The following is a 20,136-nucleotide window of genomic DNA, read 5'->3' as shown; positions in this document are numbered from 1 at the left end:
TTGTCTGAAACTACGCCATGACAGGAGAGGGTTAAAAACAGAGATAGCTAAATAAATAAAACGTCAGGTTAGATGGTGCTTTATTAATCCAGAGGAAATTATAGGTCTGTTGCTCACTCATAGATACATAACCATTCATAAAAGTACAAAAATATGTCTGCCTTAGAAACCCTGTGATCTAAAATAGAGAGTTAAACATTAACCTTTCTCCATCTAAGGTTTGACTTGGCCACCATGTTGAACACACACTATAAATGAATGTTTACTCCTGGTCCAATATCCCTTAACCTCAATCACAAAATCAAATGAAGTAAGCAAGTCAAGGTTAGTAAAATTGATGTGTTAAATTATTTTGAGACGACGTCACACACCAACACACCCCGCCACACCTTCTGACCCGCAGCAACAGACTAACACCCACCAGCATCCATAGCCTTTGCCTGCTCTCTCTATCTTATCAATGTGTTGCCTCTCTCCCGGTTTTATCCTTTTGCTCTTCTTCCTTTCCCTCTTTTATCTCCTTCCCTCTCTGCTCATTACAGATTCAGCTCCACACCTTGTTCCCTGCGGGTCATAAACAGGAGGAGAGGGAGAAATGTGAGGAGAGAAAAAGAGAGAAAAAGATAGTGGGATGGAAGCAGAGAGAGAAAAAGGATAAAAGGGAAAACGATGCATATGCTTGTAGTTACTTGTGTTTGTGAAGTAACATAGGAGGGATTGAAGAGCTTACAGAAAAAGGAGGTGGGCGACGAAGAGAGGAAAAAAGGAGGCAATAAGTATATGAAGACAAACAGAGAGAGAGAGGGGAGGAAATGAGAGAAAGAAAGAGAGAGAGAGAGAAACAAAGATGTGTGCGCAGAGACTGGCAGGGGTGAGACAGAAAGAGGGAAGTGATGCTTGGGCGGCCCAGGCGACGCAGTGTGGCTGTGTTTGAAATTCTGCTCACAGCCAAAGCAATTTCCTGGCGGTGGCTGTGCTGTCAGCTGCTTGGCTGGCTGGCGGTGAAATATGGTGGCTGGGAGTCGGCCGCTAGCAGCCCCCGACAACCTGATGGATGGAGCCCCAGAGGAGAGGAACAGCAGCCGGAGAAGGTGGGGTTGGGTGAGGAGAGGGTTGTGAGGTGGTTAGGTGAGGAGAAACAACAGAAAAACAAAAAGAGAAAGAGAATGAAAGCGAGAGAACAGGAGGAGGGGAGAGAAGCTTAATGCAGTCAAGTGAGCAGCAGTGGTGATGTGAGGTAGAGAGGAGAAAAATAACATGAGACAAAAAGGTTAATTAACAAATGAATAAAACTGAAAGGGAGCAGAAAAAGAAAAGACAAGAGGTAGGAAGATGGGAAAGACAGGTAGAGCAATTCAAGTTTATTAGAGAAAGAAAAAAAGGGTGGAGAGCAAAAGATCCAACCAGCAGGGTCTCAACAAGGCTAATAATCACTAAGGGCTCCCCCTCAGGTGGAGGTAAGGGAAAGTTAAAACGGAGCCGACAATAGAGGGCTGGGTTAAAGAAAGGTGGACAGGCACATGATCAAAGAACACACTAGGAGGAGAAACATTATTTAGCTCCTGCCTTCATGCTATCCCACTGAAAGGTAAAGGATGTGTTCATATGTTCAACATAATATGTAGAAGAGTTTAAGCTGTTTTGACTGCAAAGGATGGGCTGACAAACACTATGGATTAAACTGTGGCTAAAACTCATGATGCTGAACGCTTTACAACTTAAAAGAATCAAAATTGGTCAAAAGCTTCTTGTCCACCAGAATTTTTACCAACTTCAGCTGAAAACTTCAATTCTTGTGCCTCTGGTTATATCATCAACCCAAATACATTCAAACTAGAAGACAGTTTTCTCTGCAGGGGTCTTCTTAAAAATTGTTTTGTGAAATTGTCCATTGGAGTACATACTTTACCGTCCAGCTTTGTTTTTTTATTCTCAGTGTACATTTGTGGATGTTAGATTTTGTCTTTAAACAAAAAGCTGAAAAATACAAGGTTGAGCCTTCACTTTCTGGAAAGTAATCCTCATCCCAACCCTGCAAGTTTTCACATGAAGCTGTGAAGGTCTCTTTGAAGGACATCAGAGGATCTGTAGCAACAGCCAAGGAGCGCCGACAATGTCATGTCCAAGTCTACTACATTGCTTAGTTAATGCTCTGTCAATCAAACCAAGACGGTTCTGAAGGCCCCGCCACTGTGATTGATGCTTCAATTAACAACCCGCTCTGACCTCCAGAATTGTTCATTTGAAATTGTAATTAAGCAATTAGGGGCAATTAAGAAACAGAGACTACTGAATGAAAGTCAGAAGACAATTTAGGAGAAGGAGAGATAGAAGTGCAGAGAGTGCAAGTGTCCAAATTAAGCCTCTCGGAGAAAAATAAAAGCCCCGTCTTGCTGCAGAAACTCCAGAGAACTCTCAACTCGGCGTGAACTTGCAACGACGGCAATCAGTTTAGTGTAAAACCCAGAAGGTCAAACGAATGAATTTTGTCAGACAAGTACTTATCTGCTGCATATTAATTAGAGCCGGGTGCGGAAGTGCAGTGGGGGCCGTAAATGGCGGGCTTATCTGTACACGGAAAGGAAAAGTAGCTGATTGAAGCAGGATTACAGGCCCCTGAAAAAAGCTCTTTGCATCAGCAGCATACCTTTTGAAAAGAAGGAGGACAGCTGCTGGTTCAGGAAAAAAAAAAGTTGCCTCTGCTATTCATGCAATGTTAAACATACAATGTTAAACTAACAGGGATTGGATACAACACTGCGCTAAATGAACATTTTAATAATTTATATTGAGTTGGTCCTACTTTGACTGCAATAACAGCTTACATATGCAAATTAGAGGGTGAGTTTGAGAAAAGATTGTTCTTGCTGTAGCCGGCAGAAACACACAAAAACTGACCTTGACCATACTTACTCTCGAATAGATGTAAACACTTCACTAGGCTGTTGAAAAGGCTTTTCCAGGTGACATAAGATAACACATTTTTCTAGACCAAACCAAGCTCATAAAATGGTTCAAAATGTAAGGTTTATGACAACCAAAATTATAATTTACCAAGAATATTTTGGTAGCAGTGAATCTTGAGCGAACTGCTTCCAGCTAGTGAGATCTGTGAGATCCTACAAAACACCTGGCAAATACTACTTGCTACATAAAGACTAATTTACAGAAGACAGAACTTGTGCTCACATGGTATAACAAATGCTGGAGTAACTTGGTCTAAATTTACTCATGTTTTTAGTCACTCCAGCATTTCAAAATCTTTCAGCCAATAGTTTTTAGATTGCATAAAATTCTGCTCTTAATTCCCAACAGAGGAACGGCCGCCCATTCGACAGCCTTCCTGCCTCAGTGTAACCTCCCCAGACTGCTTTGACTCCAGGCTGATGATCCTTCCAGCTGAGAGAGACAAAGCTGACGGAGCCAAGGGGACCCGGAGCAGAAGCCAAGCTGGTTCAGAGAAAATAAACATGTGACCCCACCGGAGATACTCCCTAATCTGCCCTATAATAAGGCTGTCTTCTGGCATCAGAACCTGTCTGACTTTGAAAGCCATCCCTTCTTGCATTTCTTTCTTTTCCAAAGTATTCCTAAAGTTAAGACAAGTACGTAAACAATCTTAATTATGTGGAGAGAATTGTGAGCTTACACTTTCAGAAAATAGAGTTGTATTATTTGATAAAGTTAGGTGTTATATCAGCTAAACAAAATCTGAACATTCATTCTCTAACCCTTTGAAAGTTTCCCTTTGAGTTATTAAAAGTCCTCTTTATGTTAATTTTGTTTTTTAATGAATTGTTTCAATAAATTAGTGTATTGGTAAATTAAATTTCACATCTCTCTCTCTCTCTCTCTCTCTCTCTCTCTCTCTCTCTCTCTCTCTCTCTCTATATATATATATATATATATATATATATATATATATATACTGTATATTCTTGTTTTAATTAAATCAGTGTGGTGGGGATGCTGTATGTTTCTCTGTGCAAAATAAGTTGCAAAAATCAATAGTATGCTGACATCTTAAGACATGTGAGATGATTTTGAGTGGATTGTGGGATATGTATGCTCAAAGCATGCAAAGAGGAAGAGGTTAAAGGAACCATTTAGTTTGTGTTGTGAGACCGCACAGAATTGACTTTTCATTACAGAGGTTGTGAGTTTCCAGTATTTTACACTCTTTTACTCTGAGGCAGGAAGGCTGTTGGATGGTCGGCTGTTCCTCTGTTGGGAATTTAGAGCTGACTGTGTGACTTTGTGGGAGTGTTTAGAAAAGTGTAAAGAGACTGCATGAAACTTGAGCTGATCAGAGCAGAACTCAGAGTGCAGAGGGATATGATGTACTGTTCTCATTCTTGCAGCAAGAAATCAGGCTCAGGACTCAGAAGAACTGCCTCACCTGTCCTTGTTAAAAGTATTTTTCCCATTTCAATCAGCCATGTTTCTGTTTTACTTTAGATCCATCTGTTCTTAGCTGTTTTAGTTGGGGTATGCCATGCATGGAAGAGCCAGCAGTGCATTGTTTTGCCTCCTATGGTTAACTTTAGCATTGTTGCTAATTTTCCGGATCAGTACCCCTGATTCGTGTCAGATCAAAATGCTGACAGGCAAACTTTGACAGGCCCCTTTTAAATTTCTTCAGAAATGTTCTAATTCTAATATTATTACAATAATAATATACAATAGTATAATATTATACAATAATATTAATAATAATCATAATATTACATTATGATATAATTATTATAAAGCATGCTATAAAGTCAGTACCAATGCTGTGCCCAAACAAAACAAATACAGGAAAAATGACCCAATTTCAACTACTTAATTTTAAAACCTTAGAGGAAATTATAAGTCAACTAAGCTCCAGTTCCTGCTGTCTGGATGTTTTACCCACAAATTTCTTTAAGAAAGTCCTGCCTGTTATTGCTGCTGATCTGATCCAAATAGTAAACTCATTGCTCTCATCAGGCGTTTTCCCCCAGGCTCTGAAAACAGCAGTAATCAAACCACTTATAAAAAAGAACAATCTGGACAAATCACTAATGCAGAATTACAGGCCGATCTCCAACCTCCCATTCATCAGCAAAGTTATTGAAAAAGCTGTGTGTAAACAATTAACTAGCTTCCTAACTATAACCAACCTCTTTGACTCCTTCCAGTCTGGTTTTTGTGCTCACCACAGCACAGAGACCGCCCTCGTAAAAGTGTTCAATGACATCCATATAAATACGGACTGTGGCAGAACCACAGTGCTGGTTCTGTTGGACATCAGTGCAGCTTTTGACACTGTTGACCATGATATATTACTGAATCGACTGGAGAGTTGGGTCGGACTCTCCGGTCCAGTGCTTAACTGGTTTAAATCCTACATAAAGAACAGGGATTTCTTTGTTTCAATTGAAAACTTTTCATCAAAGAGGTCAAAGGTCACATGTGGGGTACCCCAAGGTTCAATCCTAGGACCCCTTTTATTCAATATTTATATGCTCCCACTAGCTCAGGTTATAACAGGAAATAATATTAGCTACCATAACTATGCAGATGACACGCAGCTCTACATTACAATGTCACCAGGTGACTCAGAGCCCATCCAATCACTGAACAGATGCTTAGAACAGATAAATGTGTGGATGTGCCAAAACTTTCTCCAGTTGAACAGAAACAAAACTGAAGTTATTATTTTTGGACCTAAAGAGGAACGATCTAGAGTCAATGCACAGCTTCAGTTATTACAACTAAAAACCAGCGATCAGGCCCGAAACCTGGGAGTAGTGATGGACTCTGACCTGAACCTCCAGAGCCACATAAAGACAGTTACAAAGTCGGCCTTCTATCACCTGAAGAACATTTCCAGGATTAAAGGACTGATGTCTCAGCCAGATCTAGAGAAGCTCATCCATGCATTCATCTTCAGTCGTATTGATTATTGCAACAGCGTCTTCACAGGTCTGTCCAACAAATCAATCAAACAGCTGCAGCAGATCCAGAATGCTGCTGCTCGCGTTCTCACTAAAACCAGGAAGATAGAGCACATAACACCAGTTTTAAAGTCCCTCCACTGGCTCCCTGTAGCTCAAAGAATAGACTTTAAAATACTGTTGTTAGTTTAGAAATCACTGAACGGCTCAGCACCACAATACATTAAAGATCTGCTTTTATTGTATCAACCTTCCAGACCTCTCAGGTCTTCCGGTTCTGGTCTGCTCTGCATCCCCAGAACCAGAACCAAACGAGGAGAAGCAGCTTTCAGCATCTATGCACCACAAATTTGGAACAAACTTCCAGAAAACTGTAAAACAGCTGAAACACTGACTTCTTTTAAATCTCAACTAAAAACCCACCTGTTTAGAATTGTATTTGAAATGTAATCAATTACAAATTTATGGATGGAACTTGACTTAATGCTTTGTTTTGATTATTGATTCTATATTGCATTGTGTTTCTGTGTTTGTAATGATGTAAAGCACTTTGAAATGTCTTGCTGCTGAAATGTGCTATACAAATAAAATTTGATTGATTGATTGATTGATTATAAGATACTAACTATATTATAAGTATAATAATAATAATAATAATAATAATATGATTATAATATCATTATAATATTTGCATACTAAATGGAGTAAGTCCATATTCGTCAACATATTAAAGATACTCCACATGCTATTGACTACATTTTAATTCACCTTAGCATTGTTGCTAATTTTCACCATCAGAATGTTGGGTTCCTACCAATATGCACGTTTGGTTACATTTCTTCAGAAATGTTCTAGTTCAGATTTATTAGTAATTCTTTGTGTTTAGTTATTCTTTATTCCATTAAAATTATAATTTACCTTTTTATTTAAATTGTTTGTTCCTGATTCCCCATTGCTAGAGCCCTACTTTATTTGTAAGTTTTCAGATTTATTATTATAAGAACCCTTCTTATGCTAAACAAATATTTTAATTGTATTCAGTCTATTTGTTGCCCTGGAAAATGGACTCAGTGTTGGAATATGTCCAATAGTGTAAACAACAGGACAGTATTTTCCTGAGCAATGCACTTACAGTAGCATGTTACCACCAGAGCAGAGCTTGTTCAACAGTGGCAATGGGAGGATCTGACTGTATGTGAATAAAGACTTTAGAACTAAGTCATTGTGACAAGAAGGGTATAAAATCCCACTTCAGCACAAGAATAGCATCAAGAACGAACTGAAAATCTTCAGGAAGCACATGAATGGAGAGCAGAAGACTGGACAAAAGTTACTTTCTTTGATGAAAGTAACTTTCATCAGTGGTTGAATTTGGAAATATTGAAAATATGTTTGGAGAAGAAAAAGCCCTACACTGTGCCATGAGTGAGGTTTCCAAATGTGGAGTTACATTTTAAGCAAGGGAATGGACTTACTAACCATTCTGCCCTAGAAAGAGGTCACGAATAAGAAGTGTGATCACAATGTATTCCCAAAACCATGTCCATGTAACAGTCCTTGCAAAGTGTGGTATATTCCACCATAACTAAAGAAAAACTGGTAGATCCACAAACCTTAACCTCAATGAAAGGTCAGTTGTCAAAAAATAGGTTCTTCAATAAAATGTAAAAACAGTGCGACCTTAAAATGCTGTAGCTTCACAACAGCAGTTGTGTCTCAGCCAAACAAAGATTAATCCTGTTGTTTTATCCGTGATACATCTTCTCCAGCATAATGTGGCAATAACATATTACTAAAGAATGAGGCTGCTGCATATCAGTAGAGCTACACAATATTGTCTGGATGCCATATTTGGAAATCTGTTATATTTCATCTGTCATACATTTATACCCTGGAAGGCAATAAGATATTTGGCCAGATAAATGATTCTCACTTTTCTCGATGCACCTGTTATGAATTTTAGTGACAAAGATGGTGAAGCCCACAGAAGATGATGGAAAAGAAAGAATAATTGTGAAAAATATTTTTGCTACAATGATTATTCCTGGAATTGTGCAGCTTTACGCACCTTGCATGGGTATTTACACCCCTTACACTTTTTCACAATGTTCCTATGTGACTTTTATTTGTAAAACTCGTTTTACCATTATTTCATAATCATGCTGCACTTTCTATTCTATCACGCATAAAAAAATATTGAAAATAGGGATATCAATAAAATACTATTGACATTGTGGTTCCAAAGTCACAATTTGGAAAAGTTCAAGGTGTACACAAGCTTTTGCAAGGCACCGCATTAGAAATAAATTATCCAAGAACTACCAGAACAAGCAAATAATTAATTTTCCAGAATAAAATTCTAAATCCAAAAAGTAGTGCATTTACATTGTAAAACTAACAAAGCATCAGTTGGAGAAGCCACAGGGGCAACATGACAATGACCCTGAAATGATGTACCAGTGACAGGAAGGTGGCAGATGGGACGACCTGCTTCATGGACGAGAGTAAATGACAAAACTCTCCGCTTTCTCTCTCTCTCTCTAGCCTTCCCATCACATTTATCTGACTTTTTCCTGCTCTTTGCTCCCTCGTTCTGCACAGTGCACTGAAATTAATGGTGGTATTTGTCTGCTTATGGACAGTGAGGTGATTTGTAATCAGGCAGAACAGACACAACCAGCTCTGTGTTTCAGGCCTGTTTGAGAAACATAAGCTGAGATATCTATCGAGAAAAAAAAGGGGAAAAGAATAGGCACCAGAAAAGAAAAATGTCACAAGAAAGAGAGCAAGCATGAAATAATTTGAAATATTGTGTTGAATAATTGAGAACAATTAAAAGCCCTTTTGGAGATAAGCTGAGAAAGCTAGCAAAAAGACTGGAAAAGTGGGACAGTTTCATCTGTATCTTCCTGTGATAAGTAGACAATTCAGGCTCCAACAGAGGGAGAATAAAGAGCGCCGATGGAGGGATTGAAACGACGTGGGGTGATGGGGAGAAATTGGCTGTATATTTTAGAAATGGATCAGAAATGGTAGGATGACACCAGAGGACACTTAAACGCACATGGAGAGCAAAGAGAGAATACAGGTGACCAAGGGAGGAACAAATATTCATACAAAAACATGCAGAGTCAGTCAGCTTTTCACACGAGGCAAATCTGACAAAAGGAGAAGAAAGACAGAGAAAAAAGCAGAAGAAGATTGTGAGGCAGCACTGCAGGAGACATAGAAGAAGGACATTAGGAAGACTTTTGAGGGCACCAAATCCATCTAGACGCTGTGACAGGATGTAATATATTTGTTCCACATAGAAAATTAATTTTCTAATATTAAAAAGGTCAAAAATAAGCCAAGGAAACGATGACCTCTTTGTCATCCTTAACAAATTATCCAAAATGGCAGTGTCAGACTGCTGGGGATACATTTGCCCAGTGATGAATGCTTCTGGTAATCAGCCAATCAAAAAGAATTCTTCTTCTGCTTTTGATAAATGAGCTGGAAAAACACTGCTTTAGGAAGAAGATGGGTCCATTTGTTTCTTCAGTCTCCTTCCCTATTTTTTCTCCCTGTCCATTTCTCTCTTTTCAAAACAAACAACAGGGTGGCTTGGGAACAGATTATAGCTCTTTGCATCACTGACTCTTTCAGCCATTTTCCCTGCTGACCAATGTTCAGCTACAGATGGCAAATGCTGGCATTTTTATAAAACCGTTTAAGCAAGTTTCTCTCCAGACGGATGGATAAAAAGTTTGCAATCTGAGTTCTTCGTAGACAACATTTCCATACAGAGCATGATATCTCTACACAGGTAATGGTGCCATGCAATACACCAGCCAATGTAGTATTCAAAACAAGGAGCAAATAGTACCTTAAAGACATTAAGGTTTTTAGTTCTAGACAAAATGCCAGAAGTGACTGAGATAAAGTATATTTTCTGTTCCAGATCCACATTTTAAATGATTATTTTACTCTTCCAATCAGTTGAGTTCTACGATTAAATAGGTTTAATGCCAAAAGAGCAAATGCCTAAAAAAGTTGTATTAGAAAATTTCTTTTTGTTCCTTTTTGGCATGAGGCACCTTATTGAGGGATTGTTGGTGTGTATGTGTGTATGCGTGTTTGTGTGTGTGCTTTTGTGAATTTGGGTTGAACGGAGAAGAATGGGCACACAACTATTTAACCTAGATTAGAAGAAAGGAATGACATTTGTTAAAATACATTGTTAAAAAACTTTTTATTCATAAAGTCAACCATTTGTAGGTTGTTTTTTAGCTCCAAAGAAAGCCGCCTTTTTGTGTCTGCACTTTACTAGTAGCTTTTGATCAAATTTTCTGTTATTGTAATCTTTACTCCAAATCTATTTGACAGGCAACATTTAAAACCTATTTGTATCAAATGTTAATGATATATTTCCAGGTGAGTGGGAATGTTGGAATACATTTTGCCAATTTAAACCATCAGTTCTTGTTTAGGTCAAACTTCTGCATTAAAACTACTGTAGTAAGTGGAAACATTGTGAGCCACAATTTCACATCTATACAATTATTGGTTAAAAAAAAAAAAGATCTTCTGACATTAATATAATGGAGAACAGATTGCTTCTGCTACAAGCTTTGATTCGAATGACACTTGTCAAAGAGCTCACAGCCAGTAATGGGAAGTTATTGCTTGAACAGGAGAAGAAAGCTCTTTTACCATCAGAAACAGAAAGCTGCTGAATCCACAGTGATGGGGATTCACTTTGGAGAGACTAAAGTGACTCTCACTCAAATGCGTGATGGGGTCTCAAAGTGAAAATGGCTCCTTTGTGGAACAGATGGCAACGTGACTCTGATTTATGATGCTTATGCGTAGACCTGCAGAACTTTAAAGATGTAAAAGGAAAAAAAAAATGAGGAGATTGTCAAAGCCTTGGGGGCTGATTTATGCTTATGGCTCGCTGCAACTTTATACTATAACTTTTATCTAATTAATATAATGTACATTATGTATTCTAAAATTGCTCCCCCCCTAAATAACATGCTGTGCCAAAGAATAAATAAAAGAGAAGGCAAGGTATTTTGACTGATATTTATTTTAGCTGGGACCTAAATCTTACTGAAAAATAAGGAACATGTGGTGGCACCTATAGTGAATGAAAACTCTTCCCTGATTATATTAGTAGATATTTGTTTTTTCTGGCCTCTTTATTTAAAAAGGCAAAAAGTAATGCTGAACAGAAGGGGGAAGTGGGAGGGAAACATAAAATGGATTTAAGTGTTTTTCCAGAGCAATCGTTACCACTGTAAATTTTTGAGTGTACATTTCAAGCAGCTTCACATATCAAAATGCTCTGCAAAATAGCTAAAGCCAAGTCAGATCAGTTGGATGGCATCTCTGAAGATCACAGATTCGGACCTTTACTCTGGGCTCTAGTCTTTTGCAGCTTCCTTCAAGTTTCCTTTCAGGATTTCTCCATGTTTAGTTTAGCTCCATCCATTTTTATCACCAACTCTGATAAGATGGTTGAAAGTTTGAAGCTATTGTTGGGACTTCTGCACCAGTCTCAATTCTTCTGTAGGACTGCTCTGTTTTATCGCTATTCATTTACCCACCAATTCTAACTGCTGCCACCTCTCTGCTTTGCTGAAAGAATGATGTGCTTAGAGTGATGTGCAGTGGCAGTTTCTGACGCACAGTGCTTTGTATGCAAGCCAACAAGTTGCACAAAAATGTTCCATACTCATTCAATTTCCAGATGATGGATTAGGTAGTGCTTCAAAGAGTGGGATGTTGTTTTATGACCTAATCATGCTTTAAACTTCTCTATACCTTTATCCCTGACCTGCCTGGGGTGTTCTTTGACTTTCACGATGCTTTTTGTTCACTAGTGTTCTCTTAAAAAAATCTCAGAGAGAAACAGTTTAATTTATTCTGGGGTTAATTTACACTTAGGGTGAGACTTTTACTAATTATGTGTGTTCAAAAGGCAATTTGTTCCACTGAATTTTATGTATGGATGTCAGAGTAAAGTAGCTAACTACTTTTAAAAAAATCTCTACAAAAGTATACACTACTCTGTTTTGGTCTGTCATACATAAAACACCAATAAAATACACTGAAGATTGCTGATGTGTCACAAGGAAATGTAAAAAAGGCTCAAGAGGTAGCAAAACTACTGCAAGGTGGTGCAAACAACTGCTACTTAACTTTTTCTCTGTGGCAGCAGAACCCTACAACCTTTGTCCACCTCATTAGGCTCAGTGCCCACTCCACTGTGTAATGATTATGAATGGGGAAGGAAGGGACACCAGCACAAGGACTCGTGGCAGCAGAATTGGCACGGAAACTGGCATCAGGGAGCCCCGGACATCAATAATGGGTCTGATGGGATTAACTGGCTGTGGCAGGAGAGAACCGGGAAAGGCAGAGGTTGCCTAAGCTAACAAATTAACTCTGCAAAATTAAAGGAAACCGTCAACAAGAAGAGGGACTGCAGCAGGGGAGAGGGTATGGCACTGTCATCTGTGGTTGAGGAGTCAAGAGAGTTCACACAAGGAGGGGGATGTTGTCATTTTCCACTACCATAGACATTTCTGTTTATGATCAATATGCTGCAATACCGTTGTGACAAGGAGCTTAATTTATCAAGAGAGAAGATTAAGGTACACAGTGCTGTGATTTTTTGTTATTGTGGGTTATTTAAATATAGATAAGTACGAGTGAGGATTCCCTTTAAAGGATCCCCACTCCCCCATTCAAATTTATTTGCTGGGTGAGGTAAATTTAGCAGCAGATCTATGTTTGTATATAGCTTTATAAATAAAAGCAGAAGCAAACACAGATTTGTGAGGATTTAGTAATCAACTGTAGACATCTATCCCTCAATGTCTGGAAATGTACAGCAATGCTAGATGTTTTCATAAAAACATTTATAAAACAGCTAAACTTTGTCCCTAGATGATTTTTGTTGGCCTAAATTTGTTAAATAATACTTATTTTTCTATGAAGAGTATTTCTATATCTCTGCTCATTGCAATGGAGATTCAGTCCACATCTTGATCTAGTACACTGCTCTAGAACAAGATATAGACAAATCTAATTAAATTTCACGAGTAGACACAAGAAAAAAAAAAAGAGAAAAAAAAGCAAGGTAATTAAGTCACTTTGTATTATCCACTAGCACTGCACTGTAGATGCATTTGTTTGTGTGATTTTTGTGTCATCTGCAGCATGTGTGTTACTCTGAGTAGGTTTGTGTGTGAATGACAGGCATAAGTGGATCACCCTGCCATGACAGAGTCTATCGATCAGCGTGTCGGCGCCTGGGGAAAAGGTTAATCTGCCCGATGCCAGCTCCTCGCCTCGCCACATCTCTGGCCTGCCCTGCATCCCGTCCCAGCCTGCTCCCTCTCTTATCAGGATTAGAGGAGAGTACAAAAGGGCAGAGCATTCCCAGGACACGCACTGACCTTCAGTAATCCCACCAACCTGACGCTCGGCTTATAATTAACATCAGGAACACACAGGGAAAAGCCCCCCTGGTCTGCCAGCGTAGCATTGCTCTGACTCAAAGACTAAAACTAGAGGGAGAAAAGTTAAAGTGGAGTTTAAGACTCAAAGTGCAAAGTCCTGCTTCACTAATATGTTTTGAATGCCCCAGAGAGGGTGGCTGACATTCAGGAGGTGCTGACTGGCCTCCCCAACCTCTCCTCCTCATAGGCCCTACACACAGATTTTAGAAACATGCTGAACCAAGCAGGGAGACAGAAAACTGTTCCTGGGACCAACAGACACTGGTGTAGTCAAGGAATACGGGGCGCAAAATAAGAAATGTGTGTGTTGGTGAAAACATGCTCACCGGATCTTGGTTCATCTGCACTATGAGCTGTTTAACCGCGTGCAGCGTGGGGTGCGCCCACGGAGAGGGATCCTGCCAGTGGCGATTCAGGTCGAAGCCCATCAGAGAACACCTGTATGAACACACACACACAGATTTAGTGGAAAAATCTCCTGGATTTTCTCCTTTGGATGTACTGACACACACAATTATGTGTAACCAATAAGCCAGCTTTAGATCTGCAGCAGGATTATAGATTGTGCTTAGAGCAAACGTAGGTATTTTTGCAATAATAAATTCCTGATAAGTTCTAAAGTCCAAAGAATAAGATCCTAAATGCAAGCAGGAAGAAGGCAGATTAAATATCCTGAAATTATTATTTAAATTACTGCAACTAAGTTGTGCCACTGCCCAAACAGGATATATAGCCAGATGATTACCTAGTGGCTGAGAAGGACATGATGAATTTAATTGTTTTTCCATTAGGTGGATGTTTGTTTGCAATAAATCTAAAGCAAGAAGACTAAACCTGCTTACTGAAATATTGACATTTCAGTCAGCTATAATATACTACACATAGCAGGTAATAGTCAATTTCACAACAGTCAGTGTTTTAACATTGTCAACTGGTGTTTATAAATCCTGCTTAAAAATGTGTGGCTGTCATCTGTTTAGAGTTTTGTTTTACAGAACAATTGTCAGAAATGAAAGTTAAAATTGGTAAGTACTTTCACAAACACAATAAATCCATCTACCTCCTCATATTTAAACCCAGGATTCAAGATATTAGCAGAGACGATGAGAAAACTGTCGTTCAAATTCTTCCGGCAAAACGTACAACATAGTGAGTGTCAAACACAGAAGTTATAAGTGGTGTAAAAACAAGACTGAGTTTTCTCTGAGGATGTGGAAACCCAAACTGGTATTCAGACCTGGTTTTTGGACCAGCCTGGGCAACACTGGAACAACTTTTCAAGAAAAGAAACTTGCAAACACAGAGGATCTATTTCACCTTTTAAGCTAGTCATTAATTATCTAGTGTATAATTAGAAAACAAGGGATTTTTCTTATGAATGGGATTTAGATTACCCAAAATTACCTGCCCTGCCTACCAATAATGGCCTACATCCTAAACAGCCAAATATCTCAGTGATGTTGTTAAAGTGACTTAATCTCAAATGAGACATTGCTTCAGGCAACAACCTGGAGGGACTAAACAGCAGGAGCATGAATAGTCTAGAAAAGGTCTGAACAAACCTCCTATAATGTGTAATAGTCTGGCCTAAAGGTAGGCAGTGATGAGGTCAAACACACGCTGCCTACAGCCACCTTTAGCTTCCTTAATGGGATGCTGACATGCAGGGATGCACCCTGATCTGCCCAACTCGTTGTCTTTTGGATCTTTGACATTTACCCAAGTTGCCGGTAATAACACAGGTGTTAATGTTACCCCGAAACAGCAGAGCAGCCAGCCATGAACAGGATACTCATCCCGGGGTAACTGCCATTGATTATTTGCTCTGCATGTTCCAGCCTGCTCTCTGCTGTTTCCTGCAGAGATGACTGCTTGGGATGCTATATTTCTCTGTGAGGGCAAGGAAGCATGCAATTGTCCATAAGTTGGCACGTGTGATTGGTGAGGAGGTGACTGTCACAATTTACCAGTGTTGTATAAAGTACTGAAATCTCAGAGTCAAGTAAAAGTACAAGTACCTCTCCAAAATATGACTTTGGTAAAAGTCGAAGTCACTGACTGAAATGTTACTTGAGTTAAAGTCTTAAAGTATCTGAAACTTCTTGTACTTAAGTATGGAAATTACTGTAAAAATGGATGTACTCAAGTAATGTAATGAAAAGTACAAGTAAAAAGTAAAACAAAGCAACTGCAGTTTGAATGACATTTTTTATATTTTGGTAAACTTGTCAAATACACTTAAAATAATGTACACAACCAAGTGCAGGCAAAATTAAACCTGCTAATAGATATACCTGCAGGCATCATTTAGTTAAGAAAATTAGGTGCTTTACCTATAGCACAAGGTTAACTTAACCTGCTTTACAACTGAACCAGCTTCTTAGTAAACCCTCCAGGACAGAAAATACAAAGTTTTTGTAAGCCTCAAGTTTTCCCTTCAAGTAAGGTCAGTGCTGAAAATGAGAAAAATAAATAGTACAGAAAATGCGGCCAACATGAAGAAAAAGATCTGTTACGATTACTCTACTTCACAAATCAGTGAATCAGTCAATGCTACAGTCAGTAGGTGGTGCACACAACTGGTCATTATGCAAAAGAAAAAAAGAATTGGGAGGGAAATGCAGCTTATTGGCATCTGTAAACCTGGTTTTGAACTTGCATGCCTTTCCTATATTCGTTAAATTTAGTCTAAATTGCTATCGCTATGGCTTCTGTCCCCCTTGAACAGAGGAGTCTAGGTAGCCTGCTACAGTCAACATTAGGCCTAAGCTAAATACACCACGTGTGGAACTGAAACAATGCCAAACAAAGTTCATTTATGGTCAAGATTTCACAATACAGTAGTGTCTAGTGACCAAGCTATAGTTACTGAAACAGGAGGATTATAACCATTTCATAAGACATTACCTCGATGTGTTTCTTCAAGTTGGACGGGGAGTTTTTGTAAGATAGAATTTCCATGTGACTGCTACTGATTGCGAGACTTGCTTTGTGTTTAATGGGAGAAGTGAAACAGGTGTATCCTAATTAAAAGTAAAGAAATCAAGAAATGGCAAAAAATGTGGAATGAAGATAAGAAAGGAAGAAGATTATATGAAGTACAAAAGTCAGTTCAAATTCGAAGCATTAATGAAAGAAACAGAAGAGAAGAAATAATAATTAGTAGATTAAGAGTAGGTCATACCTACTTAAATGACATGCTTTATACAATAGGGAGGAAAAATAATGATAACTGTGAGAGATGTGGAGTGAAAGAAAATGTAGAACACATCTTGATGAAATGTAAGTCAAATGAACTCGAAAGGGAAGAATTAAAGAGAATAGTTAATATGGGGCATGAATGGAATCTTAAAGGTATATTAGGAAATGAAGGAAACATAACAGATATTCACAAAGTAAGGAAAGCATTGTTTATTTATCTTAAGAATACAAAATTAAAAAGTAGAATTTAATAGATATGAAGTAATGCTTCTACACACTCATGTACAGTAGGTAGCGGTATGCACCTTAAAGTTGCTTGTGATCCGCCATAATAGAAAAGAAGAAGAAGAAGGTGTATCCTATTGGTGGTGATGAACAGGCTACGGACTTTGTTCGGTAGCCTGCTTGCTACTTGCTAATCAGTAGGTGGGATCAAAACACTTTGTTTCTCTCTCTCGCTTTTTTGTAACGAGTAACTAAACCACACATTGAAAATGTATCGGAGTAAAAGTACGCAATTAAGTTCGGAAATATAGTGAAGTAAAAGTGAAAGTCATCAAAAATTTTCATACTTGAGGAAAGTATGAAGTACTCCAAAATATACTTAAGTAAAGTAGTGAAGTATTTTTACTTCGTTACTATACAACACTGCAATTTACCTTCTGTCAATAAGAACCTTATCACCACTCAGAGTAAAAACAAGCTAATGTAAATTGTCTTTAAGCTGCGGCCAACCTGGTGGATGTATTTTTAAAGCAGTGATGGCATATTACCACTAGATGGCATTCACAAACGCAGTGGGAGAGTGTTGCTGATGCCTATCTCGGAAAGCATTAGTATTCTGGGGGCTGAGCCTATTAAGTAAAAGGCAATTATGAGGATGGGAAAGAGAAGAGAGGAAAACTGAGGAGAGGAGGATACCCACAGAGCAGCAGCAACAGTGTTAAAGACAGAGAGAAGGAGAGGATGGACAGAGAGCTGGCAGAAATAACAGCCCTGAAGCCAAATGCCTTCTCCAATCAAATACAATGCTGTTGGCTATATGAATTCATTAGGCTTCTTAAAAGTATAGTTAAAGAGAAAAAATTAAAATTAGATGATATAAACAAAAGACTACATACAAACTGCACAATTTTGCATTCATTTGTACCTGTAGTTTCCCAGATAGACTCCATCAGGATTCAGCATGGGTACTATCTTGAAGATCACGTGATCACGAAGGATTTGGGCAACTGGATGATGGCTCACCAGGAAGTCAATGACACCTATTGCACACACATATAAATTCACACAGACACATACGCAAGCAGCAGGGGGAGGAAATAAAAAGAAGACTTGAAAAGAAAACCAGGGGCGAGCTCCGCAGTTAATTGAGTTTTGAGAAACAAAAGGAAAAAGAAAAGGACGGTGAGGGGGCATCATCAGAATCAGGGGAGGAATGGGAGACGTCAAGCCTAAATCGATGCAAATGGAATGGAGCTGACGACGGTGGAAAAACAGACAGCATGCAGCGGGCTTAAAGCCAAATCATCTAATTCATAATGAGCCACACACACAAACAGATAGCGGGGAGCACAGAATGGATGGATGAAGTCTTTCGGGCTATTTATTAGCATAAACTAAGAGGTTCAATGAGTTTACTACAAATATTTTGACAGTGGCCAGTCTTTAATCTGAACCTGAAAGGATTGACAGGGATTGATGGATGGAAAGAAGGAGGGAAGGATGAATGGGCAGAAGAGCAGACCAGTTACTTTTTGTCTGACTTTGATATTCCTCATGGTTTATTAGAGTGACTGCCTTCGATTAGATATTAGTAGTGAAACTTTCATTCATCTTGGGTGTTTAAACATCCTAAATTGATGTTGCTTTGCTACGTCACTGGACATAGAGCTCATCTTTCTTTTGCACTCAGTAAATATTTTACTTTGCTGAAATAACTTTTCCTTTTAGAAAAAATATATACAGTGGTAAAACTGTAAATGTGTGTATGCTGTTAATGTGTCTTAAAACCAAAAGAGCCAAATGGACAGATTTTTAACCTGAATCACATTCAGCTGCAATGTTGCATTTACTAGTCTCACCATCTAATAATGTCTGAGAAATAAATATAGAAACAGTTTCAAGCAGTTAAGGTTAATCTAATTTATGTATTTGTGCATTACAAGTACAATGCACAATAAACCCACACTCTATCTAATGTAAGCTTGCAATTTGGGATTTATGTGTTAGAAAGAAAGCTCAAAATCTAATGAAATACTGGTTAATTATTATGATACACTTTAAAATATGCATACTTAAATCATCAAAGCACAGTAACAGACCTTGTGGTGAAGCATTGTTAAATTTAAACCAATCAAATAAAAGTGACAACAAAATGAAATTATTATTTTACCTTGACAGACAAAAGAGGCCGGAGACTCTCCGGGGTGAACACGAGCAGTGAGAAAAACCAGCTTCTTCTCCTTCTCTGACCTCACATTTTCTGGGGGAAAAAACAGCAAAAAGTGAATTCAGACACAGTGGAGGCAGGTTTGAAGTAAGGTAAAAGCAAATAAGGGCATAAAAAATGGAAAGAGATGGTTTAGTCAATGCATAAAGATGAAGCAGCTCGGGGTAGGGCAATTTGTCATATTGATATGTCTACCATATTGTAGTTTAATTAAAGGGGTGGGTCAGAACCTTCAGACTCGGATGTCTGCTTTCACACTGGAGCGCATGAATCAAACATCAAACCAACACTGCACAGAATATTCAAAAGTAACGGTGAATTATACATCTACAGGGGTCAGGATGAGACTGCAACAGGTGTGAGCTGAAAGAGAGAGAAGGCTTCATGTCTTGCTAAGAATTTCTCTCTGGCCTCTGACTTTATAGAGAATAATGGACAGATGCTTTCCCTGTTTCCTTCCCTTCTCGTCTTCTTTCTTGGTTCCTATTTGTTTCCCTTTTTAAAGGTAAATTTAAATGCTATAATGTTTAGGAAGGATCAAAAATGTACACCGGCTCCGACTGGTTGTCTCTGACTGGGAGTGGTGCATTTCTGCAAATGGAAATCACAAGGAAGAGGCAGAGGAACTCGATCATTGTGACATAGAGACCTTTATTTTTATAAAAGTTACATACTGCAGCTTTAAGACCACAGTGCACCAATCTTCTGATGGCTACTTACAACATGATAATGCATTATGTCACAAAGCTCAACTCATCTCAGACTGGCTGTTACTACGGCAGCGTTAATCCACAGTCACCACATGTCAGTACAATATGTCTTTAGGATTTGGAGGAAACAGAGATTATCAATAAAGCTACCTGCAAATCTACAGCAAGAGTAATGCCACCATGTATTTTTTTTTAATCTATGCCACCAATGATAAAGGCAGCTCTGAAATTTGCAGAAGAGTGTGTAACTTGTCTTTTTGTGTCTCTGTGTTGACCCTCTGATGAACTGATGACCTTATAGGCCAGGAAGAGTTTTAAGTTGAAACAGAGAATTTCAG

The 20,136-nt window shown here is 38.6% G+C and overlaps 1 protein-coding gene across 4 annotated transcripts in view; it reads right to left on the bottom strand.

Moving 5' to 3' along the window:
- Positions 1 to 20,136, bottom strand: part of agbl4 (AGBL carboxypeptidase 4) — a 461,529-nt gene that overhangs the window by 19,094 nt on the left and 422,299 nt on the right. For all 4 annotated transcript variants that reach the window (XM_028027774.1, XM_028027772.1, XM_028027773.1 and 1 more), the window contains 3 exons: positions 19,032 to 19,121; positions 17,787 to 17,901; positions 13,762 to 13,873 (listed from right to left, as the gene is read on the bottom strand). In XM_028027774.1, the coding sequence (XP_027883575.1) occupies positions 13,762 to 13,873; positions 17,787 to 17,901; positions 19,032 to 19,121 (317 nt within the window). The remainder of the gene's footprint in view (positions 1 to 13,761; positions 13,874 to 17,786; positions 17,902 to 19,031; positions 19,122 to 20,136) is intronic.

This window comes from Xiphophorus couchianus, chromosome 9, assembly GCF_001444195.1.
Source record: "Xiphophorus couchianus chromosome 9, X_couchianus-1.0, whole genome shotgun sequence".
Lineage (NCBI taxonomy): Eukaryota > Metazoa > Chordata > Actinopteri > Cyprinodontiformes > Poeciliidae > Xiphophorus > Xiphophorus couchianus.
This window is presented reverse-complemented; position numbering and strand designations above follow the sequence as displayed.